At 44.5% G+C, this 25,784-nt stretch overlaps 1 protein-coding gene across 1 annotated transcript in view; it reads right to left on the bottom strand.

Moving 5' to 3' along the window:
• HSD17B2 (hydroxysteroid 17-beta dehydrogenase 2) overlaps positions 1–25,784 on the bottom strand; it is a gene marked incomplete at both ends in the record, with an annotated part of 61,975 nt that overhangs the window by 14,610 nt on the left and 21,581 nt on the right. Inside the window, 2 exons of the mRNA XM_082677068.1 lie at positions 5,118–5,303; positions 10,789–11,001. Of these exons, the coding sequence (XP_082533194.1) occupies positions 5,118–5,303; positions 10,789–11,001 (399 nt within the window). The remainder of the gene's footprint in view (positions 1–5,117; positions 5,304–10,788; positions 11,002–25,784) is intronic.

The raw sequence follows: 25,784 nt of genomic DNA, 5'->3' as shown, positions 1-25,784 counted from the left end.
TCATTGAAGTTTTGACTTCCTGCAGTCGTTATTATGTAGCCTCCTGGTGTATCAAATGCATCTGAAGTTTGAAAAAATTGTCCAGGGACCAGTAGCAGTCACTTAGGAACTAGTTATAGAAATACAGAGTCTTGGGCCCCCCTCAGACCAACTCAGTCAGATTCTGCATTTTAACAAGACCCCCAGCTGATCACTATACACATTAATGTTTGAAGCACTGGTGTAGGAGGCAGCCCTAAATTGCTTACACTTCCTAATCATTGCTTAAACGTACTAGCGTTAGGGTCTGTTTTTTTGCCCTCCCCCGCCGCCCCCCGTTTCCCTGGTGTGTTCTTGCTTGGTAATCTGGAAAAGTGAGAGGAACCCAGAATTTGGAGTTAAATAGACCCAGTTACCAGCACTGACTTCATTGTTTACCAGTTGGATGATCCTGGGCTAGAGTGTGCTTGATCTAAAAAGGAATCAGTATCTGCACCCTGCACATGTTAGAACTGAATGACTTCAGGGGTGTAAGCATCGAATTCAACTCAGCATGAAGACGTTCACTCCATCTTGCTCTCCCCTCTCCCCCTTACCCTACGCTAAGCCCTGGCTAGCGTGAGAGTTTTAAGGAAACAAATCTCAGCTTTGGCTTCCCCTCATGTCACTGAGCAGCTGAGACTGGCTGAATGATTTGCCAGATGATTCCCTTAAGGCAGCCAACTCGGCAAGAAAAAAAATCCAGGAATGATCCCCTTGTCAACTCCTCCGGACTAAGTAAGACCAGGCTCAAGTTTGGAACTGTGAAATCTGCCGGATACCTAAAGTCTGTAGACTTGTAAGACTCTCTGAGGCCACTTACTTTGGTGTCAAGTAATTTTCATGCATTTTAAATAGCTCGAAGTGATGGGCAACCATTACTATCTCTCAGTAGAGAGGTCCCTGTTACTAGGGTACTTTCTGTGTACCAGTAACTGTGCTCAACACTCAGAATCCACAATGCATTTAGATCTACAGTTGAGACCAGAAGTTCTCAACTGGGGCTGATTTTGCATCCCACCCCCACCCCAGTGGACACGTGGTAATACCTGAAGGTCAGCACTGGGTGCTACTTGCATCTAATGGGTCAAGAACACAGATGTTGCTAAACATCCTAGAATGCATCAGACAGCCCCCCACAGAAAGAATTAGTCTCCCCCAGATATCGATAATGTTCAGGTTGAGAAATGCTGCCTTAGACTCAGGAGCTGTGCCACCCTATCACGACAGAAGATGAAATGGACAGAGACAAGTGGGGCCACTTGCCCCAGTTCACCCAGCTAGTAATACAGGAGCACGATTCAAAGCACAACGGGCTCAAAATCCCTGAGGCCTTAGTCGTTTTATAAGGTTTGCTTTCAGATGTTCTCGTTCAATCACAGCTTATGACATAACATGGGTATTTACTCTGCAATTTCTTAAGAGGAAAACTGGCCAGAAAAGACTTTTAGACCTGTCAAACATAAAGATTTTTCAAGTGCCCTTCGTACAATCAATCAAAGAGTCATCTCCCACTTCCTACAATCCTTGGTTAAATATTTATCAAACTTCCTTGCCAGGATTTGGGTTAAAGAGCTATTCTATTTCTGTGGGAGGGATGATAAACATGATTACAGGGGGGTGGAAAATCCTCCCAGAGAAGATGTGGTCAAATGTGGAAGTAGTGACCTGTTGGGCTTATTTGCCCAGGAGCTAGTGTGTGACAGCAGCAGGATGGAACAGTCCCAGGTGGCAATGCCAGCAGTTGGCAGGATAAAAAGCCACAGGTGCACACAGAGCCAGCCTCTTCATGGCAGATGGCTTTTGGGTCTCTAACTCTACCACATGCCAGGTGCAAGGCTGATGCTTAAAACCGTGTCGTTTCATCTCAACTCACCACGGCCCTAAGAAGAAACGATCATTATTATCCCCATCGGAAAATGCAGAAGCTGCAACTCAGAAGTTCAGGACTTTGTCCTAGGTCACTCCGTTGTCAGTGGTAAAGACAGGATCAAAACCTAGGCAGTTTATCCCCCCTGAATTTTCCAGCTTCTGGAAGTTACCTGCATTCTTTGGCTCATGGCTCCTTCCTCCATCTTCCAACCTCTCTTTGAGTCTGACCTTCCTGCCTCCCTCTTACAAGGATTCTTGTAACCGCATCAGACCCACCTAGATAATCTAGGATCATCTCTGCCTTTCAGATCCTTAACTCAGTCATACCTGCAAAGTCCCTTTTGCCAAGTAAGGTTACATATTCCAGGTTCCAGGTTTTAGGTCATGCATGTATTTGAGAAACCACTATTCTACCAGACCAGTTGCCTACTCACAGTATCCTGAGACACGTGCTTTGGGGTTATTTACTACGCAGCAGTGGATAACTTGAACAGAGTCATCAGTTCCATCTCAGCTCCTCCTGGCTCATGCAAACTTCCATGATAAATCTACACCATTGAAATTCTTGTCGTGCAGAGGGTGGCCGAGGTGCCAGACTCAAGACAACCTGTGGGTCAGGGCAACCATGAACTCCTTTTGGAGAACACTTACTGGCTGTCTCCCTCTCTCTCCATACCTCCATCTTCAAAATTAGAAAAAGACCAGGGTGAACTCCCAAATAAGTACGTTTTCCAAAATTACTATTACATTAGCTTCGCCAAGAGACACATCATTAAGGCATCACACTGGATGTGAATTTTGTGGATTGGTGGTTGGTTATATAGTGTCTTTTACACATGCCATGACTTTTCTGATTCTTGTGTTACAGTCTAGCTTCTTATCCCCTTGCTCAAAAATCTTTTCCATTGTTTTGCAAAACACTCATCAGCAAAATGCTAGGGATTCTGCTGAACTCCTCTGCCCCTCATCAACGAGGGAAACTATAAGCATGATTTAAGATCTTTGGCTCCTGTCCTCTTACAAACACCTGCCCTGTCGAGTACATACACTTCCTTTCTGTTCTGCTTTCATGCTATTGTTTTAACAACTTTATAAAATTCCCTGGGTGGTTTCTGAGTCCTGCAAATGAACCTATTTCTAGAGTTTCCTTGAAACATAAGGATTCAAAGCTGGATGTGATGAAGGAAGACTCCATACATCTTGGTGACTGACTGGGTGGGAGAAAAGGAGAGAAAGGCACAGGGAGAAACAAATCCAAGAAGGCTCAAAGCTCTGAAACCTAAAAGACTAGGAGATGAACAGAAAGAAGTCAAGAGAGGAAGCTCTGAATGGTCTGATAGAAAGTTTAGCTTCAGACATGTTGACTTGGTGACGATGGTAAGATACTGGAATGGAACTAGTAAGGCTGGGTATAAAAGATTATGCATGTCCAGTGGTGAGAATAGGAGTGAGATGTGTGATTTATTTTAATGCTCAAACATTTTCCTCCAGTGGAAATATGTGACAAGTCCATTCAAAGTCTTGGCTTAGAAGAAGTTTTAGAGGTCAAGTTGAAGGTGTATGAATGGGCATCCTCTGTAGCGTAAATTCGTCACTTGCCCATTCATTCATCTGCACATTTGCATTTTTTCATTTATTAATTGAGCTTCTACTTCACGCCAGACACTGGGCCTATAGCAGGTAGTATGCATATCAGTGATACATAAGTAAAATCTTATGAACGAATCTTATGCTCAAAGTTGAGAACCAAGAGAGGAAGAGAAAAAACTTCCTTGTCACTGTGTCAAGGAGAAGGCAATGATAAGTCTTTTCAGTAAATATTTGTTGAATGAGTGAGGCAAAGGAGCATGTGAGACTTTTCCAGATGTTCCAGATTGTACCAGGGAACTGAGAAAAGTGAGGTTTCTACAGAGGTCAAAACTGTAAAGGCTAAGTTCAGAAGAAAGTTAAGGGTGAAATATTGCAAATGTATTTTCTCAGGATTTGTTTGCTTTAGCAAGGTAGCAAAATAATTGGAAATATTTTGGGGTTCTCATAAAATTTGAAATACAGTACTCATTGCTCTTAACCATCTTAGACGTCTCTCTCTCCATCCTTTCTCCTCCTCCCTCCCTATTTTCCTTCCCTTCCCTTTCCTTCCTTCCTCCTTCCCTCCCTCCCTCCCTCCCTCCCTCCATCCCTCCCTTCCTTCTTTCCTTCCTTCCTTCCTCAGGCCAACCAGCAACGCTAGTGACACACTCACATAGCTAGTAAGTTAGAAGAAGTTGCTAAGTTAGAACCAGGGAAGAAAATATGAGGGACAACAATGATTGTCTAGAAAATACACAAAAATGACTCCCTTAAAAAAAACAACAAAGAAACCAAAACCAACCAACCAAATAGTTGGATCCTTTATTTAAAAAAAAAAAATATCACTCAGAACCAACTGATCCAACAGTGAAAAGTGGTATTCCTCAATGTGAAGGCAGGATCCTGGAGTCCAGAGCCCACCCTCTTGGCTTCCCTCTCACCCGTGCAGTGGCCCAAAAGACAACCCCATGGACACCATTCAAAGCTGAGTAAGGCTCTGAGGAACCCCAGTTTGGAAATATCTGTTCTAGAAGAAACAATCAGACATCACATGCATGGGTGTTTTTTATGGAAGGGAGATCGTTAAACCCTTGACTTGTTGACTATCTGTTCTCTGAAATGGAGAGAGATGAGTTATCAAATGTCACACCCTGCCCCAACTGCCTTGAGATTGCAGAACGATGGGAATTGTCTTATGGAAAATCCTAGCAGGCAGCCAACTGAGACACAGGGCTCTGACAGTGCCAACAGAGTGAAGACATTTGCTGTTCATCTCACAGGGAACAACAGAGTGTGCAGCATTCAGGGAGGGTTGAAAACAGGTTCCCTGTCACGATGACGTGAAGTGTATGCAGGGTTTCCTTTCCAAATCTAGGAAGCTTGTGCATTAGCGGTCACACTGCGAAGATGTGTGAGAGCCGTAAATCCCCAGTGATGAATAGATGAGTTAGAAGGTAGGTAAGAGTCAGTACATGCAAGGATTTGAAAGGAAAGAAAGGTTTTATTGTACTCAGATCAACGGTAAACACACGATTTGACTATTCTTCACCCAGCCCTGCGTGAGAGTGCCCTGCTTTCTCGTTCAGCCCCCAGGGAGCACTGAGGGTCACATCTTGCATGACTAGCACCCACGACCTTGTGGGGAAAGGTCAACTCACCTGCCATGCTGCTGATGTTCACCAGCCTCCCCTTGGATTTCCTAAGAAGAGGCAAAAATGCCTTTGTGACTTCCACTGCCCCAAAGAAGTTCACGGCCATGCATCGTTTGTATTCGGTCATGGGAATGAGCTCCCCGTCAGTTGGGAGGCCAAGGATCCCAGCATTGTTGACCACAGCCCACAGTCCTGAGGACAGAAGGGAACAACTCTGAGGTCAGGCAAGATGGGAGAGTGGGAAGATTTTTAACCCTTCAAGCTCTGAAGTCAAAAGGGCCCCTTTGAGATTTAGGATCTAGGCAGATCACTTCAACTCTCAAACCGTAGTCTCCTTGATTACTTGTGAAATATTAAGCAACGATTTTTTGCAGGAATATTCTTTTGCCTCAAAGCCCTTTCCTACATCCGGCAGCTAGATATTTGTTATACCTGTGGAGGGATGACACAGCAAGGAGGAGATTTAATCAAAGTCTACCTCATGTTTCTCCCTCAAAGGAGTGTGTGGAGACAGAATGATACCTTTCGGACATGCAGATATAAGACGATATATCTTATATGCAGTGCAATGGTATAAGATCCTGTCTTCCCTTTTCCTTCGACTAGAAAAGATTCCTTAGTCTGGGAAAACTAGAGCAGAATTGCCAAGAGCTAAAAAGATTGCAGAGTCCCTGAGCTCTAGGCCCTTCCCCAGCCAGCCTGATCCCCTTGACTGACCAGGATCACCCAGAGGGCTTGTTCACACACAGGTCGCCAGGCCCCACCTCCAGAGAATCTGACTGGGGATGTCTGGGGTAGGGCCTGAGAATCTGCATCTCTAACAAGTTCCCACGTGATGCTGATGCTGCAGGCCTGGACCACACTTGGAGAACCACTGTCCACAACTAGTGATTTTTCATCTTTGACTTCACATTAAAATCACCTGGGGAGCTTTTTAAAACCCCAATGCCCAGGCCACACCCGAGCCAATTAGATCAGAAATTGTGGGGTGGTGAAGAAAGGGCACCTTGGCATTAGTAGTTTTTAAAAGTCCCTACCAAGGGGCTTCCCTGGTGGCGCAGTGGTTGAGAGTCTGACTGCCGATGCAGGGGACACAGGTTTGTGCCCCGGTCCGGGAAGATCCCACGTGCCGTGGAGCGACTGGGTCCGTGAGCCATGGCCGCTGAGCCTGGGGGTCTGGATTGTCCCTACCTAGGTGATTCCAATGTACAACCAAGCTTTGGAATCATCGCCCTAAACGGTAGCAGACAGGTAATACAAAAACTGCAGATGTTTTGGAGGAGGGGGATCTGGAGCAGAAGTGAGTGACCTGGGTCCTCTTTATTTTCTAATTTCTGGGCTTTTCAAAAAAATTAATTTATATATTTTTGGCTGCTTTGGGTCTTCATTGCTGTGCACGAGCTTTCTGTAGTTGCGGCAAGTGGGGGCTACTCTTCGTTGCGGTGCGCGGGCTTCTCATTGCGGTGGCTTCTCTTTTTGCGCAGCACGAGCTCCAGGTGCACAGGCTTCAGTAGTTGTGGCGCACGGGCTTAGTTGCTCCGCAGCATGTGGGATCTTCCCGGACTGGGGCTTGAACCTGCGTCCCCTGCATTGGCAGGCAGATTCTTAACCACTGCGCCACCAGCGAAGTCCCTGGGTCCTCTTTACAGAGGAGCAACATCCAGGGTATGTTCAGCTAGATAGACCTGAAGCAGATTCTCTGAGTTCCCTGAGCCTCGGCATGGTTTAGACCAGCTGTTTCTCAAGGTGTGGTCCAAAACCAGGAGCATCAGCATCAATTGGGAACTTGTTAGAAATGCAAATTCTGGAGCCCCACCTCAGACCAGCTGGATCAGAAACTGATGATCAGAAATTGTTGTTGAAGCTCAGCACTGTGATATAACGTGCCCTCGAGGTAATCCTGATGCACACCCAAGTGCGAGAACCAGTGGGCTATGCAGAGCAGCAGAACGAGCCTCAGTGCTAGCAAAAGCCCAGAAATGGCAGGAGGCACCAACCCTAACAGTGCCTTTCTGATGGCTTCCAAGAGGTAGGTAGCAGCCAACCTGCATGAGGACTGGACAGAGCACTGGACATCTCAGCAGAGTCCAGCATGAGGCACTGACCATTGAAGATGAAATGTCCCATCCCCAGGAATTTAAGATGCTACCCTGGGGAAATGGGATAAAGCTCAAAATGACTGAAACAGTTTTCGCCACGTGGCAGAAAGATGGCTCAAAATAGAAACTGCACTGACTTATAGAAAATAAAATTACATTTCTTGCACACCTGAGTTGGTGGTCTGACATTTACATGCAATAATGATTGGGAGCATTAAGTGAGATGATGCCTGGCACGTAGTAAGAGCTCAACAGCTATTACAAGGATGGTGATGGGAGGAGAGGATGCCTCTACTCCCACCTCCAAGTGATGGTTTTAATTCACTCAGCCTGATGCACACCTTTGACCAGTCCACATGCAGGTGGCAGCCTGAGAATGCCCTAAAACAGGGGCCAGCAAACATTTTCTATAAAATGGTGGATAGTAAATATTTTAGCACTGCACGTCCTACTCACTCAACTCTGCCATTACAGACAATCTGTAAATGAATGGGAGTGGCTGTGTTCCAGTAAAACTTATGGACATTGACATTTGTATTCCACATAATTTTCATGCGTCAGAAAAATCTTCTGATTTCTTTTAACCATTTAAAAATGTAAAAACCATCCTGAGCTCACAGGCTACACAAAAACAGGTGGCAGATCTATAGAATATACTTTAAATGACAAAGTTAAAGAGATAGAGAACAGGTTAAGGATGAGAATAGGGCTCTAAAAAGGTAGCATGAGAAAGCCTGGTGGTGATGGAACAGTTCTGTATCTTGAGTGATATACATCTCATTTCTCAGATGTATATTGAGCACTTACTATATGCCAGGGGCTGTGCTTAATGTTGAATGAATGGAAAATAGGAGTTCTTACTGACTGCTTGCCTCATGTCAGGGACTCTTGTAAGTGCTCCGTATCTAATAACTACTCCTTCAACTACCAAATGAAGCAGATAATATTACTCTCTTTTTGCTGGGAAGGTCAGCTGTAAAGAGGATGTAAGCAGGAAGTGCTTGAGGCCTCCACAGAAAACCCCCAAGTGAAGGCATAAACAGGAGAAAGCAGAGCTAAGAAACGGAGACTGGGTGCTGATGACATTGCTTAAGTGCCTGGATCCAGACATGCCTGAAATCAACGGGCCTTTTTAGTTATATAAGCAAAATACATTCCCTTTATGCTTTAGCAATTTTGAATTGGGTTGTGTCACTTGCGTCTGAAAGGATCCTGTTGGAGACATGGTTCTGGTTCTCAAGGAACCTTGTGGTGAGGAATGAGAGATGGACAGATTTGTATAATTGGTAAGACCAGTGTGTGCAACGGATATCAGGTGAAGGTCCAGAACAGGAAGTGAATGATGTTACCTGGATTACGAGGAGGGTCATGCAAGAGATGTTTGAGCTAGGTCTCCTTTGAGAGTAGAGTCTGCAGCTGGACAGAAGCAAGAGTCTAGAGGAATGGAGTGAGGCAAGAGGGGAATTTGGGTAAGAGGAAGCTGGACATGCAAAGATGTAAACTAGTACATTCTGTTCTGGAAACCATTCCAGAATTTACTGAGTGGACCAGCAGGTATTGCAGATTAAGGGTTTGGCAAGGGCCATTTTCCTGAAGGGCCTTCGAATCCTTGTTAAGGTGTTTGGTGGTGGATGGAGAACCATAGAACCATTCAATGAGGCAAAGCATAGGCCTTGCTCCTGGGAGGAACGCAAGACATGGAGGCTCTGATTATCAAAAGGTTTTCAGGATGGGCTTCCCTGGTGGCGCAGTGGTTGGGAGTCCGCCTGCTGATGCGGGGGACGTGGGTTTGTGCCCCGGTCCAGGGGAGTCCTGCGTGCCGTGGAGCGGCTGGGCCCATGGGCCGTGGCCGCTGAGCCTGCGCTTCTGGAGCCTGTGCTCCGCAACGGGAGACGCCACAACAGTGAGAGGCCTGCGTACCGCAAAAAAAAAAAAAAAAAAAAAAAAAACGTTTTCAGGAAATGGATGACACTATAAGATGTGCACATTGTAAAGACCACTTTCCATTTGGAAAGCAATGGGGAAGGAAAGCCTTGTTGCAAGGAGGCCATTGTGGGAGCTCAGGCGGGAGATGAGGGCCCCAGTTAAGCCACAGCTCCCTGGGGATGATAGGAAGGGGCGGGATGACAAAGATCTAGGACGTAGAATTGACAGGACTCCGGACCAATAGGATGCAGAAATCGAGGGTAAGCGGCAGGTCTAAGTGACTCCCCAGGTTGCTGACTTGAATGACAGATTAGGTGGCAGTGCTGGCGTTTGAGCCAGTGTCTGAGTCGTTGGATGCAGAAGGGTAAACTGATTTGCAGACCGGCAGCAGAGAAAAAGATAATGAGGTCAGTTTTTGACAAATTGAGGTGGGATGTCTGCTAACCAATTTTATATGCCTATAGGTCCTGACGTTTAGAGGAGAGCTAGGTTGGTAACACACATTCAGAAGTTATCGTATTAAATCGCAGTGTTTCTCAACTCTGGCAGAATATTAGCATCACCTGGGGAGCTTTCAAATGTATTGATGCCTGGGACCCCCAAATGGGATCTTCTTTACAGTGGACATTCTCAGCAAAAGGAGGGCAACAGTACTGGCCTCACTGTGGAAGTATTAGCTGAGTTATTGTCTGTAGGTACTGATTTAATCTGTTGGGGGAAGGTCCCGGGTTGCGTGGGTATCACGGGTGTGTGATCTGTGTTTCAGAAAGGCCTCATGTTTGGTTCATTTTCTGCCGGCACCACCTAAACATCTTAAACATTTTGTAAACAAGGAGCGCCACATAATTTGCATTTTGCCCTGGGCCCCCCCCCCCCCCAAGTTACATAGCCCATCCTGGGCCCAAGCACAGGTATTTTAAAACACTTCCCAGGTGAGAATTCCTGGTATAAGGAGAGAACAGTACAGCCCGGGAAACATGGAGTGGGAAGTTTGGGGATGGAGCCCTCAGTAACATTCACATTTAGGGGAATGGGGGGAGGGGCGGAGGAGGAGGTTCATACAGGAGAAGCAGAAAGAATGAGCAGAGAACTAGGAGGGCAAGAGGGGGCTGGAGACCCCAAAGCCCAAGCAGGGGAGGATAATCAACACACTGAAACACAGCAGAGAAATTAAGAGCTTGGTGTTTAGGATAACACTGATTCGCTTGGCCAGACCACTTAGGGAGGCACGGTGAGAAGTGGAAACAGGGTGGCAGGGTTCCAAGGAGCTTGGCTGCAAAGGAAGAGGAAGAGAAAGGCAGTGGCTAAGGGAAGGCAGTGATTATGCAGCTATTTTCTTAAGTCTAATACAAGTTAATATCGGTGAGAGGAAAGAAATGTGGAGGGGCAGTAATTAATGGGAGAGTGACCAAGCAGATGCTGGAGGGAATGGGATGGAGAATTCTGTAAGTTCTGAGGACGGACCACACCTGACTCATTCCTAATGTCTTCATGTCTGCAAAAGGTGCCAGCGTGTGGCAGGTGCTCAGTACAGGGGCCTCCAGGTGCCAGAACAGACTAGAGCACAATGGTAATCAGAGGCTGGAACCAGTGTTGGGCGTCTGCAAGGAGGGTGGAGGGCACTCGAGGGCGCGGGTGGCTGAAGGCAGTACCTCTGTTCTGCAGCTTTTCCTTCACTTTGCTGTGGGCATCTTTTATCTGTTGCGGGTCGGTAATGTCCAGCTGGAGCACGGAGAGACGCTTGGAGCAGGTTCTTCGTAATTCCTCTGCTCCAGATCCCTTTTCATCCAGAACTCCAGCAAATACCGTGAAGCCCAACTCGTCCAGATACTTGGACAAAGCATGGCCAATCCCAGAATCGCCACCTGCAAGGGGTCAAGGCAATACAAAGTGGGCTCAAACCACAATGGCAGGAAAAATCATTGAAGAAAAAAATCACTGCATGCTATTTATGATGGTCCATGTTCTCTGGAGAGAGTAGGTCTTGAGGAAGTTTTATTTACTTATTTATTTTTGCTAAGTGAGAAAATGGGCAGAGAAGCCACAAGAGACAAAGTTCTCTGTATGAAAAAGAAAGGGAGGTGAGGTAGAATTTGAGGTGGGGGCATAAGTGGGAGGAGAAATGCTGATGGGGGGGAGGGGCCCAGGAGTGGCTGGTGGCCAAAGAACGTAGGAGGGAAAACTAAGACATCTAATGGAAGCTTTTTTATTAATCTCCGCATGTAGTATTTTATGTAATAACCTCCATCACTGCATAAAATCTTCGGTAAAACATTCATTACAAACTAGTACTTTGGAGTTGGTTTCTTCATTTTAAAGATGTAGCAAAGTGTCGTGTCCTGCTTCATAGTGGACCCAGGACAATAGCAGAGGCTGCCCACAGGGGCCAACTCCTTCTGGATTATGAAAGATGAAGGCTCATAGCCACCTGCCCTTCTCACCTCTTCGGAACTTTTTCCCTAGCCATGGCCTTCTCCCAAACCACTGAATAGACATCAATCCTAGGAAGACACCTGCAACAGAAACCAGATAGAAATCCCTAAGTGCACTGCTTTGTGAAACCAGAGGATAAGATCATATGTAAAATACATGTCAAGCCTACCAGAATTTGAGATGGGAGTTTACCCAACCCACTCTGGAGGATATTACGGACCCTAGAGAAATTGTTTCACACCCACAAGTACAAATGTAGATACCTGAAATTCCGAAGATGAAGACAACATGGACATAAAATTACCCTTTGAGCCATACTAGAATAAACGTGTAACAATTAATATGTTTCTACAGCTCTAAAGACGAGAGATCATCTTCACATCGGCTGTGTCAGGCAGTCTTTCTTGTAAACCTTGAGGGAATCTGTCTTGTCAGCAGTTGGGGGCTACAGTCAGGCATCCCCCTAAGAATCAGAAAATTCAGGAAATCAGCATGCTGACAGTCAACTCAAGGTTCAGTATGTCAGTGATCAGAAAAGATGTCTGACTTCGAAGCTAACAAGACCTGCCTGGAATCTGACCAGAAGTGTTACTGTCTCCAAAGAGAAGATAATCACCATCAAAAGGCAAAAGGACAGAGAAACAGGCATTCACAGATATTGCTGATAAATGTGAAGGGGTGAAATCTATGACCATTTTAGATACTGAGACCCAAAAAGTCTCAGTATCTATCCTAGAGGAAAAACTCACATATATTCAGAGACAAAGGATGTTCTTTACAGGACTGTATATAATAGCAAAAGAAGGAATTAACCTTAACATCCATGAATTGGAGAATGGTTACATAAATTATGGTACCCATGATGGAATATGACACAGTGATTTTAAAAGATAGGGTAGAACTATATAAACTGGAATAGATACTGCTCCAAGATACTTCGTTAAGTGAAATAAAATGTTATAGTACAGCAATTATTATAAAGAATCCAATTTATGACCCAAAACGGGTGGAAGAAACTAATTCTCTACCTACCCATGCATGCAAATATAAAAGGAAAGATTTGGAAGGAGAGACACCAAGATGGTAATAGTAGTTGCCTCTAGGAGGAGAGGCAGAATGGACAGAGCTTTGTTTTACAATGTTTTCCATTTTTGCTGCAAGAGAGTACTGATTTTTCCTGTGTAATTTCTCTTCTTTTAAAGGTCATGCCAATTAGAATGAAGATGGGCCCTGTAAGTATAGGAAAAGGTATTACCAAGAGGCCATTGTAGGTGGTGTCTGCAAACACTGCCCAAGAGAGTGCAGCCTTAGGAAGAGGTGCGGGCGCTTCTGCCCCTCAGACAGAAGATGTGGGCACTCCTGCCCCTCCGAACACAAGATGAAGGCGTCTGGTTACCATAGTTGATTGCACTTTACTTTGTTTCTTGTATGTCCACATCTACCTGTGTGTGCATGGTTTCCTGCCTGGTCCTGGTCAGAGGTGGAGACCATACCAACTGAAGCAGACCTAAGCGTCTGGGCCACGTGATAGATCTCTGCTGTGCTGTAAATTAGCACATTAGAATTCTGGTTTTAAAATATAATACTACATGCGTATAACAATTTTGCGAGCCCTGCAAATGTAGGTTTGCCCTGTAGAAATGGACCGGCCGCTGGACAAATCCAGCTTCAGGGTCTGCGTGGAAAGATTGCGAAGGAGTGTGTGTCTTGCATCAAAGCTTCTTATTTATGATATGTAAGTGGAATAGAGCAAATGTTGTTTGAATCTTTGTTATTTTTAGTACCATTTCTCTAATAAAGCTAAGTATTTTAGAGGAAAAAAAAAAAGATCTGAAGCCAGATCTTTGACAGTGGCGAGTTCACCAGGTGGTGGCTGCAATGCATGTGGCCTCTCCCTGGAAACCACCAAATGTCACTGGTGGTCAAATCTGTCTTGTAAAATTATTCTCCCCATGTCTCCAGTAGAGATTATCATTCCCATTTTACAGATGGGGAAAGTGAAAATGAGAGAGGCCAAGGTCACAGAGATAGAAGGGATGGACCTGAATCCCAGTGCCTGACTCTTTGTCATCCTGAACCACCTTCTCCTTTATCTGTGAAAGCAGAGAAGGAAGGTCTGGGGAAGCCAGCCTCTGAATGAGCCTCTTGTGGCCCAGCAAGGAAGGATAGAAATTAACCTGGAAATAACTAACTCAGAACCAGACTGGAGTGAAGCGTGACCCTGGAGCCAGATGAAACACACTCTGCTGGGTGAGAGCAGGTGTTCACAGAAGGCCCCTCCCATTTGCGCCACACCACACCCTGTGCTTCTGCCTCCTGGGTGGTGTGGCTGGGCATACTGGGGCCATGGGTTTTAAAGCTCCCAGTTCCCCTGAAAGGTTTGTGTCATATCAGGATGCCAGCATGTTGCCTCTGCGCAGAGAGAATCATCCTGTGGTGCAGAGATGCAGGCTGTGACCTTCACCTCCACGCAGCAAATAAACTCAGCCAGGGTGCCTACCAAGGAAGGTGAGAAAGGGTCATCTATCAGTGGCCGAGTGGATAAACAAAACGTGGTCTAGCCATACAATGGAATATTATTCAGCAATAGAAGGGAATGGAGTTTTGATACACACTACAACAAGGATGAATCTTGAAAACATTATGCTAAGTTAAAGAAGGAGAAGACACTTTGATCCTGACCCCATTTTCTCTGAGTAGAGAATGATCCAAAGACAGTTTCCAAGGTAATGCCTTAGACCAGCTTAGGCAGCTTCATGAATCCAGGATCTAACTCTCTTCGGAAAGTTCCTAGAAAGAGCCTGGCCTACGGGAGATGCTAGCCACAAAATGAGAGATGACATATTGAACTTTACTGAGCCCTGTGGTCCTGGAAAACAGCAAAAGTTAAAAAACACTTCCAGGGCTTCCCTGGTGGCGCAGTGGTTGAGAGTCCGCCTACCGATGCAGGGGGCGCGGGTTCGTCCCCGGTCCGGGAAGATCCCACATGCCGCGGAGCAGCTGGGCTCGTGAGCCATGGCCGCTGAGCCTGCGCGTCTGGAGCCTGTGCTCCACGGCAGGAGGGGCCGCAGCAGTGAGAGGCCCGCGTACCGCAAAAAAAAAACAAAAAACTACTTCCACTCTTTGCGTTCTGGGAAATAGTTTCCTGCAAAGGAGTCACCTTCTCCACGTGAATTAGAGAGGATTCAGGGATGCCCTCCTTGTTTACCAATGACAAGGCCAGACCCAGGCCCTCCAAATTCCAACCCTTTGCTTCATAAATGACAAGCTAAACTGTTTGTCCCCAGAGAGTCACTGGAACAAAATGCTTGTTAACCAAACTTTGGTATAGATTCTTTCCTTCCCCCAGGTCCTGGCCCACCATCAGCCTGAGGCAGCAGATAGCCCCTCCTGAGAACAGGCTGGCCTCAGAGAAGATGGTCCCTCCTCTGCCGTCTGATCACTCCTGGCCTATCCCCATTCCCCTCACCTGGTTCTCTTCAGACTTGTTCACCCTCCCCATGAAAGCAAAACTCTTTTTTGTCTAACCCTTGAGATACTTGCAGACCTGTGGTCAAAGTGTTCCCTTCACTGCAACAGTCCTGCCCCTGGCCCCATAGTAATCCTGTAGAATAAAGTCTTTCCATACAAAATCTGGATTTGTTTTTTTTATTTGACAGTGAATGAAGAAAGCCAAAGTTCACGGGAGGCCACCTGTTTGTCCTTACCAGTGAGAAAAGGTAGCATAGAGGCCTGGTTTTGAGCCTGGCCCCACCATCCCTACCTGTGCAACCCTGGTCAGGTTATTTAACCTCTCTGTGCCTCAGCTTCCTCATCTGTAAAATAGGCTTGATAATGGTGCCTACACCAGTTGATATTTGTGATGTGCTTAACAGTCCCTGTAATTACTATAATAGATTTTTTTTAAAAATAATACTAGGCACATGACATCCTTCTTGACTGACAGGCCTTTACATTCATGATATTGGTAGATGGGGAGTTTGCCTCTACTGACAGTCAGCTAAACATCTTGGTTAAGACTCAGACTGCTTGATTCTGCCTCTCCCATGTCTGAGCCTTGGGAAATGTTACATATAGTCATGTGGATCCTCCACTTCCTTATCTGGAAAGTGGGGTTATACCAGTACCTCCCTCCTAGGCTGACCTTGGAAGTCAATAAGACAGAGGATGTTCTGCACAAGGCCCCGCCTGTCATATGTGACTTGTTATCAGTAGCGTGGCTCTAACCCAGACATCACTTCTGATCTCCTGTTAGAGATCAGGCTATGCTAGCCCTGGTTTTCTTAGGGCTGTGCAGGGTTAAGAGGGCCTTGGGAAAGTATGTGGCTGGGGAGCCGCTCCCTGTCTAGATAGAGTAGCCCTTGTGCACTCCAGAAACCCAAAGACAAAGTGGGGGCCTTTGTGAAAAGGCAAAGTGTTTCATAATTTACCCAATAGTAACCTCTGAAAAGTATCATACCTAGTATGACTCTAATGCCAGCCTCACACATATTAACTCCAACCACCCTGGGAGATAAGTCATTTTACTATCATCGCTTTACAGAGGAGGAAACTGAAACACAGAAGGGTTAAGTCATTCAGCTGCACGTGGCAGAGGTAGGTTGGAACCCAGGCAGGGTTTGGCATATAAACATCTGGAGTATAAAATATTCAAAGCTTCCAGAGCACAGGGCTTAGCATATAGTAGGTGATCAAAAAAAAGCATGAGTTGGCTAAATGGGCATTTAAGAGGGCATTGGCCTTGGGACTTCCCTGGTGGTCCAGTGGGTAAGACTCTGCGCTCCCAATGTAGGGGGCCCGAGTTTGATCCCTGGTCAGGGAACTAGATCCCACACGCATGCCACAACTAAGAGTCCACATGCTGCAGCTAAGAAGCCTGCATGCCGCAACTATAGATCCCGCATGCCACAACAAAGATCCTGCGTGCTGCAACTAAGACCCGGTGCAGCCAAAATAAATAATTGTTAAAAGAAAAAGAAAAAGGACGTTGGCCTTAATGCCTTAAAAATGCAGAGAGAGAGAGTCCTATGGCACTAGGGCTCCTGACTCAAAAATAAGTCCCAGAACACATATTGAGTTGGATGTCTACCCCAAGAGAGGGTGGGGAAAATGCTGGGGGTGGTTTTAAGCTATGCCCTTTGAGATCATTCTATCTCTAGTGGCCTGGAAATCCATCAGCTTGGAGCAAGCAACGAGTACTAGAGTCCCATTTTTGCAAAATAGGAGTGAATGTGAAATAGTGATTTATTCTAAAATATTAATAAAGTCAATTTGTGTGAAAAACGAAGACGTGAATCACTTTAATTCAGAAGAATTAAGAATTGTATAGTTTCAGAGCTGGTGGGCTAATTGTAAGTGGATTTACGCTATTACCACATGGGGGCGCCGGATTAGCTGTTGAACAGAAACACATCCCATCATTTGTTGGGTCAAGTCTTAAATTAGGCAAGATGTGAATAATTCAACTTCCGAAGTTCTTCAGGGCTAGGTCCCTTGAATGAAACACACCCACCCTGTAAAGACAGACTGCATGTGCTCTTGGACACAAGCTGATCCCTTGGAAGCTGCATTCAGAAAGAGAGATGAAGGGGGAAGAATTTGCAAGCCTGTAAACAATTTCTAGACATTAGTAAAACATCATATAAGTAATAAAACTTTAAGAACAAAAAGATAAACAAAAGAAGAAGAAACCATCCATCACCTCACCAATCTAACATAACTTTCATAACTTTCGTACTTTTTCTTCTAGTCTTTTTTTCCTATACAGTGTTCTTTAACAATTACAGTTATAGCACACATATGATTTGACAACTAATTTTTAAATTAATATTACATAAACCAGTTTTCGCTATTTCTACATAGTCTACGAAACCATAAATCATCATTTTTCACTATTGGATAAAATTCTCCCCGTCAAAATGCAGTAGAGACAGAAATGATGAGAGCCTGGATTCTTGAGCCAGGATACCTGGGTTCAAATCCTCATTCTGCTACTTACCAGCTGTGTGACCTTGGCCAGTTAACCTCTCTGTGCCTCAGTTTCCTCATCTATAAAGTGAGGTGATACTAGGACCTGCCTCATAAGATTGTTAGAAGGATTAAATGATTATATATACTAAAGTAATTGGACCACAGCCTGGCACATGGCAGTTACCATCCAGGTGTTAGTTAAATAAATGGCAACTGGGTATTTTTAAAATTTTTAATCCATGCTACTCCTTTCATTGGCTACTTCTAGTTCCTGGAACCAAAAGGATTTTCAGTTCAGTTCTTATCTCAGAAGGTCATCACAGCTATTCTAACCACAGTGATGAATTGGCCAAGGACTACCCTCTGCTTTCTGCCAGTGGTCCCGTCTCTCCCAGACCCTGTCCCTAAAGCTCCTCCAAGTCTCCCCTTTGTCAATATCTTTGAACAACAGCAGCTTAAAGCAGAGCTTCTCAGTGGATGAGCGTCTTCAGAGGTATCAAGGCCCATTCTCATAGTGGAATTTCAGTTCTGTCAGTGGAATAGACAAACACAAATTGAGGACCTGCTATGTATCGATACCAAATAAGAGGACACCGTCTGAATATGTGTTTTGCTTGGCCCACACACTGTGTTTCGTAAAAAATTTAAGTAAACACTTAGAGTCCAGCTATTTCACCTGAAAAGCCAGATCGATGGTTTCTCTTGATTAACCAGGAGACGGGCCAACTCCGGGCCTGCATTCCCACAATGAACTCAGGAGCTCAAGCTGAGGATACCAAAGCTGCCCCTTCCCACGGGTCATGCTCTCAGATCAGGACTCACCACTTCCTAATGCGCATGCGCATTTCTATGGGCAACATCCTCACCACTGGGACTCGCCACCACCCACCCCACCACCCACCCCCCTGCCCGCAGCCCAGCACACAGGCAATTCTTTGTCCCACTTAACAAAGGTCATCTGGGGCTAGCCCTGTTTATCTGGAAACCTGTGGAAAACTAAGGAGGAAAGGACTTTCCCCTCCCTTGTTTAAGATTTAAGCAATCCATCAGATTGCCACCCTCATGTTGACACAGCCTGTTCCCTATAAAATAGATTGAGGTATAATTAAATGGTAGATAAATAGAATAAAACTCTAGTGCACTTAAGACTTCCCTGAGAGCCATGCAAGGCTCAGCTCCTAATCCAGGAAGAGAAAATACTTGACAGTTGTACTACTGACACCTTTTGTGTTTCCATACAAACTGTGCAATTTTTTTGTTCTAGTTCTGTGAAAAATACCATTGGTAGTTTGATAGGGAGTGCATTGCATCTGTAGATTGCTTTGGGTAGTACAGTCATTTTCACAATGTTGATTCTTCCAATCCAAGAACATGGTATATGTCCCCATCTGTTTGTATCATCTTTAATTTCTTTCATCAGTGTCTTATAGTTTTCTGCATACAGGTCTTTTGTCTTCTTAGGTAGGTTTATTCCTAGGTATTTTATTCTTTGTGTTGCAGTGATAAATGGGAGTGTTTCCTTAATTTCTCTTTCAGATTTTTCATCATTAGTGTATAGGAATGCCAGAGATTTCTGTGCATTAATTTTGTATCCTGCTACTTTACCAAATTCATTGATTAGCTCTAGTAGTTTTCTGGTGGCATCTTTAGGATTCTCTATGTCTAGTATCATGTCATCTGCAAACAGTGACAGCTTTACTTCTTCTTTTCCGATTTGGATTCCTTTTATTTCTTTTTCTTCCCTGATTGCTGTGGGTAAAACTTCCAAAGCTATGTTGAATAATAGTGGTGAGAGTGGGCAACCTTGTCTTCTTCCTGATCTTAGTGGAAATGGTTTCAGTTTTTCACCATTGAGAATGATGTTTGCTGTGGGTTTGTCATATATGGCCTTTATTATGTTGAGGTAAGTTCCCTCTCTGCCCACTTTCTGGAGGGTTTTTATTATAAATGGGTGTTGAATTTTGTCAAAAGCTTTTTCTGCATCTATTGAGATGATAATATGGTTTTTCTCCTTCAATTTGTTAATATGGTGTATCACGTCGATTGATTTGTGTATATTGAAGAATCCCTGCATTCCTGGGATAAACCCCACTTGATCATAATGTATGATCCTTTTAATGTGCTGTTGAATTCTGTTTGCTAGTATTTTGTTGAGGATTTTTGCATCTATGTTCATCAGTGATATTAGCCTGTAGTTTTCTTTCTCTGTGACATCTTTGTCTGGTTTTGGTATCAGGGTGTTGGTGGCCTCATAGAATGAGTTGGGGAGTGTTCCTCCCTCTGCTATATTTTGGAAGAGTTTGAGAAGGATAAGTGTCAGCTCTTCTCTAAATGTTTGATAGAATTCGTCTGTGAAGCCATCTGGTCCTGGGCTTTTGATTGTTGGGAGATTTTTAATCACAGTCTCAATGTCAGTGCTTGTGATTGGTCTGTTTATATTTTCTATTTCTTCCTGGTTCAGTCTCAGAAGGCTATGCTTTTCTAAGAATTTGTCCATTTCTTCCAGATTATCCATTTTATTGGCATAGAGTTGCTTGTAGTAATCTCTCACGATCCTTTGTATTTCTGCAGTGTCAGTTGTTACTTCTCCATTTTCATTTCTAATTCTATTGATTTGAGTCTTCTCCCTTTTTTCCTGGATGAGTCTGGCTAATGGTTTATCAATTTTATCTTCTCAAAGAACCACTTTTAGTTTTATTGATCATTGCTATTGTTTCCTTCATTTCTTTTTCATTTATTTCTGATCTGATCTTTATTATTTATTTCCTTCTCCTAACTTGTGGGGTTTTTTGTTCTTCTTTCTCTAATTGCTTTAGCTGTAAGGTTAAGTTGTTTATTTGAGATGTTTCTTGAGGTAGGATTGTATTGCTATAAACTTCTGTCTTAGAACTGCTTTTGCTGCATCCCATAGGTTTTGGGTAGTTGTGTTTTCATTATCGTTTGTTTCTAGGTATTTTTTGATTTCCTGTGTGATTTCTTCAGTGATCTCTTGGTTATTAAGTAGTGTATTGTGTAGCCTCCATGTGTTTGAATTTTTTACAGATTTTTTCCTGTAATTGATGTGTAGTCTCATAGCGTTGTGGTTGGAAAAGATACTTGATACAATTTCAATTTTCTTAAATTTACCAAGGCTGATTTGTGACCCAAGATATGATCTATCCTGGAGAATGTTCCATGAGCACTTGAGAAGAAAGTGTATTCTGTTGTTTTTGGATGGAATGTCCTATAAATATCAATTAAGTCCATCTTGTTTAATGTATCATTTAAAGCTTGTGTCTCCTTATTTATTTTCATTTTGGATGATTTGTCCACTGGTGAAAGTGGGATGTTAAAGTCCCCTCCTATGATTGTGTTACTGTCAATTTCCCCTTTTATGTACATTAGCATTTGCCTTATGTATTGAGGTGCTCCTGTTTTGGGTGCATAAATATATACAATTGTTATATCTTCTTACTGGATTGATCCCGTGATCATTATGTAGTGTCCTTCTTTGTCTCTTGTAATAGTCTTTATTTTAAAGTCTATTTTGTCTGATATGAGAATTGCTACTCCAGCTTTCTTTTGATTTCCATTTGCACGGAATATCTTTTTCCATCCCCTCACTTTCAGTCTGTATGTGTCCCTAGGTCTGAAGTGGGTCTCTTGTAGACAGTATATATATGGGTCTTGTTTTTGTATCCATTCAGGCAGTCTATGTCTTTTGGTTGGAGTATTTAATCCATTTACATTTAAGGTAATTATAGATATGTATATTTCTATATTACCATTTTCTTAATTGTTTTGGGTTTGTTATTGTAGGTTTTTTCCTTCTCTTGTGTTTCCTGCCTAGAGAAGTTCTTTAGCATTTGTTGTAAAGCGGGTTTGATGGTGCTGACTTCTCTTAGCTTGTCTGTAAGGGTTTTAATTTCTGCATAGAATCTGAATGAGATCTTTGCTGGGTAGCGTAATCTTTGTTGTAGGTTTTTCCGTTTCATCACTTTGAATATGTCCTGCCACTCCCTTCTGGCTTGCAGAGTTTCTGCTGAAAAATCAGCTGTTAACCTTATGGGGATTCCCTTGTATGTTATTTGTTGTTTTTCCCTTGCTGCTTTTAATATTTCTTCTTTGTATTTAATTTTTGATAGTTTGATTAATATGTGTCTTGGCGTGTTTCTCCTTGGATTTATCTGGTATGGGGCTCTCTGCACTTTTTGGACTTGATTAACTATTTCCTTTCCCATATTAGGGAAGTTTTCAACTATAATCTCTTCAAATGTTTTCTCAATCGCTTTCTTTTTCTCTTCTTCTTCTGGGACCCCTATAATTTGAATGTTGGTGCATTTAATGTTGTCCCAGAGGTCTCTGAGACTGTCCTCAATTCTTTTCATTCTTTTTACTTTATTCTGCTCTGTGGTAGTTATTTCTACTATTTTATCTTCCAGGTCACATTCATTTTTCTGCCTCAGTTATTCTGCTATTGATTCCTTCTAGAGAATTTTTAATTTCATTCATTGTGTTGTTCATCATTGTTTGTTTGCTCTTTAGTTCTTCTAGGTCCTTGTTAAACATTTCTTGTATTTTCTCCATTCTATTTCCAAGATTTTGGATCATCTTTACTATCATTACTCTGAATTCTTTTTCAGGTAGTCTGCCAATTTCCTCTTCATTTGTTTGGTCTGGTGGGTTTTTACCTTGCTCCTTCATCTGCTGTGTGTTTCTCTGTCTTCTCATTTTGCTTATCTTACTGTGTTTGGGTTGTCCTTTTCACAGGTGCAGGTTCATAGTTCCCGTTGTTTTTGGTGTCTGCCCCCAGTGGCTGAGGTTGGTTCAGTGGGTTGTGTAGGCTTCTTGGTGGAGGGTACTGGTGCCTGTGTTCTGGTGGGTGAGGTTCTTCTGGTGGGCAGGACCACGTCCGGTGGTGTGTTTTGGGGTGTCTGTGACCTCATTATGATTTCAGGCAGCCTCTCTGCTAATGGGTGGTGTATGTTCCTGTCTTGCTAGCTGTTTGGCATAGGGTGTCCACCACTGTAGCTTGATGGTCATTGAGTGGAGCTGGGTCTTATCGTTGAGATAGAGGTCTCTGGGAGAGTTTTCGCTGTTTGATATAATGTGTAGCCGGGAGGTCTCTGGTGGACCAATGTCCTGAATTCTGCTCTCCCACCTCAGAGGCACAGGCCTGACACCTGGCCGGAGCACCAAGACTCTGTCAGCCTCATGGCTCAGAAGAAAAGGGAGAAAGAAAGAAAGAAAGAAAGAAAAAATAAAATAAAATAAAGTTATTAAAATAAAAAATAATTATTAAAAATTAAAAAAGAAAAAAGGATAGAAGAGAGCAAACCAAAAAACAAATCCACCAATGATAACAAGCGCTAAAAACCATACTCAACAAAAACAAAAAATAAAAACGGACAGACAAACCCTAGGACAAATGGTAACAGCAAAGCTATACAGACAAAATCACACAAAGAAGCATACACATACACTCTCACAAAAAGAGAAAAAGAAAAAAGAAATATATATATATATATATATATATATATATCCTTGCTCCCAAAGTCCACCGCCTCAATTTTGGGATGATTCCTTGTCTGTTCAGGTATTCCACAGATGCAGGGTACATCAAGTTGATTGTGGTGATTTAATCCACTGCTCCTGAGGCTGCTGGGAGAGATTTCCCTTTCTCTTCTTTGTTTGCACAGCTCCTGGGGTTCAGCTTTGGATTTGGCCCTGCCTCTGCGTGTAGGTTGCCTGAGGGAGTCTGTTCTTCACTCAGACAGGGCGGGGTTAAAGGAGCAGCTGATTTGGGGGCTCTGGCTCACTCAGGCTGGGGGGAGAGAGGGGTACGGCGTGTGGGGCGGAGCTGCGGCGGCAGAGGCCGGCATGACGTTGCACCAACCTGAGGTGTGCTGTGTGTTCTCCCCGGGGAAGTTGTCCCTGGATCACGGGACACTGGCAGTGGCGGGCTGCACAGGCTCCTGGGAGGGGAGGTGTGGATACTGACCTGTGCTCGCACACAGGCTTCTTGGCGGCGGCAGCAGTGGCCTTAGCGTCTCATGCCCGTCTGTGGGGTCCGCGCTGATAGTCGCGGCTCGCGCTGGTCTCTGGAGCTCGTTTAGGTGGTGCTCTGAACCCCCTCTCCTCGTGCACCCCGAAACAATGGTCTCTTGCCTCTTAGGCAGGTCCAGACCTTTTCCTGGACTCCCTCCCGTATAGCCGTGGCGTACTAGCCCCCTTCAGGCTATGTTCACGCCGCCAACCCCAGTCCTCTCCCTGCGCTCCAACCAAAGCCCGAGCCTCAGCTCCCAACCCCTGCCCGCCCCGGCGGGTAAGCAGACAAGCCTCTCGGGCTGGTGAGTGCTGGTCGGCACCGATCCTCTGTGCGGGAATCTCTCTGCTTTGCCCTCCGCACACCTGTGGCTGCGCCCTCCTCCGTGGCTCCGAAGCTTCCCCCTCCGCCAACCGCAGTCTCCGCCCGCGAAGGGGCTTCTAGTGTGTGGACACCTTTCCTCCTTCTCAGCTCCCTCCCACTGGTGCAGGTCCCGTCCCTATTCTTTTGTCTCTGTTTTTTCTTGTTTCTTTTGCCCTACCCAGGTACGTGGGGGAGTTCCTTGCCTTTTGGGAGGTCTGATGTCTTCTGCCAGCGTTCAGTAGGTGTTCTGTAGGAGTTGTTCCTCATGTAGATGTATTTCTGATGTATTTGTGGGGAGGAAGGTGATCTCCGCGTCTTACTCCTCCGCCATCTTGAAAGTCTCTCTCACGTAAATTTTTTAATGAAAATAGATGCATTTTTCCTGGAATGTAACCTTTATGAATAATTCTTCTATACTATTGATATTCCTATGTTAAGATGGGTAACTGAGATGCCACGAGTTTATATACTCATTCAAGGCTACACAGCTGGGATGTAGTAGAGTTGGCTCTCAAACCCACCCTTGCTCTTTCACGTTCTTTTACTGCTATGATTCATTCATCGTCTCCTTGAGCACTTGGTGGGGGTGGGGGGTGCACAAAGTGGGGACACCAAAGATGAAAGCTCTCTGCCTGAGAGGGGTCCCCATCACTGGTCCCAGCTCCCTTCACAGAGGATGGAGTCCCATCATCCATGCAACAGTGCAAATGACTTACAACGGCTCTTCCAGAAGGAAAAATGCAATGGGTTTGTTCTCAGTGGTGCATGAGGGAGCCACTCCTAGCCGGGCAGCAAAGTAAGCAACCAATCAAAGTAGCTCTGCTGGATGTAGAGAAAGGACTTGAGGACATGGGGAGGGGGAAGGATAAGCTGGGACAAAGTGAGAGAGTGGCATGGACATATATACACTACCAAATGTAAAATAGCTAGTGGGAAGCAGCCACATAGCACAGGGAGATCAGCTCGGTGCTTTGTGACCACCTAGAGGGGTGGGATGGGGGCGTGGGAGGGAGGCTCAAGAGGGAGAACATATGGGGATATATGTATATGTATAGTTGATTCACTTTGTTATAAAGCAGAAACCAACACAATATGGTGAAGCAATTATACTCCAATAAAGATGTTAAAAATAAATAAATAAAATGTATTGTTAGAGGAAAAAGAAATAATGATTATATCCTGTGGGTAAAATTAAAAAAAAAAAGTAGCCCTGCTGGGTTTGAGCAAATGGCTGGATTTCCAGACCACAGTCCAGTCCTGAAACCACTCCTGAGCTCCACCTGTTGCCATTCCAAATTCAAACAGAATTCATCACCAATTGCCCCCAGTTGCTTCACCTTCTGGAACTTCTTATTCTCCTAAATGGCATCACCCTCCTTCCAGTTACTTAGGACCAAAACCTTCTCTCCCAATCCTCACCTCCATTCAGTTCCCATGCCTTTCATCCTAAGACATTGACATCTATCTATAGCTCCTTTTCTGCATTTCATGACAAAAAAAAGCCAACTCAGCTCAGCCTCCCATCAGATTGCCACCAAGTTAGGGATATACATCCTCAAATGCCACAGAAGATAACATCATAATTGTCCAAGATTTCATATTACATGTGTTAAGAGTATGCCAGTTAAGAAACACTAGACATGAGACTCATTACTGACATCCCGGAAATTGATGCTGATGGGCATGATGTTCAGTCAGCTGAGATGGCCAGAATTTCAGAAATCCTCAGCCTAGACCAGAAGCCATTAGAAAGAGGTGAGTTAAGTATCTAGACAAGAGTGTGAAAACTTCTTGGCAGTACTAGGGGCCTCAGCCAAACCTCCCCAGACCATTTCCACTTAGGGTGCCTTTGCAGAG

The sequence above is a fragment of the Grampus griseus genome (genome assembly GCF_964374135.1).
Source record: "Grampus griseus genome assembly, chromosome: 19".
Lineage (NCBI taxonomy): Eukaryota > Metazoa > Chordata > Mammalia > Artiodactyla > Delphinidae > Grampus > Grampus griseus.
This window is presented reverse-complemented; position numbering and strand designations above follow the sequence as displayed.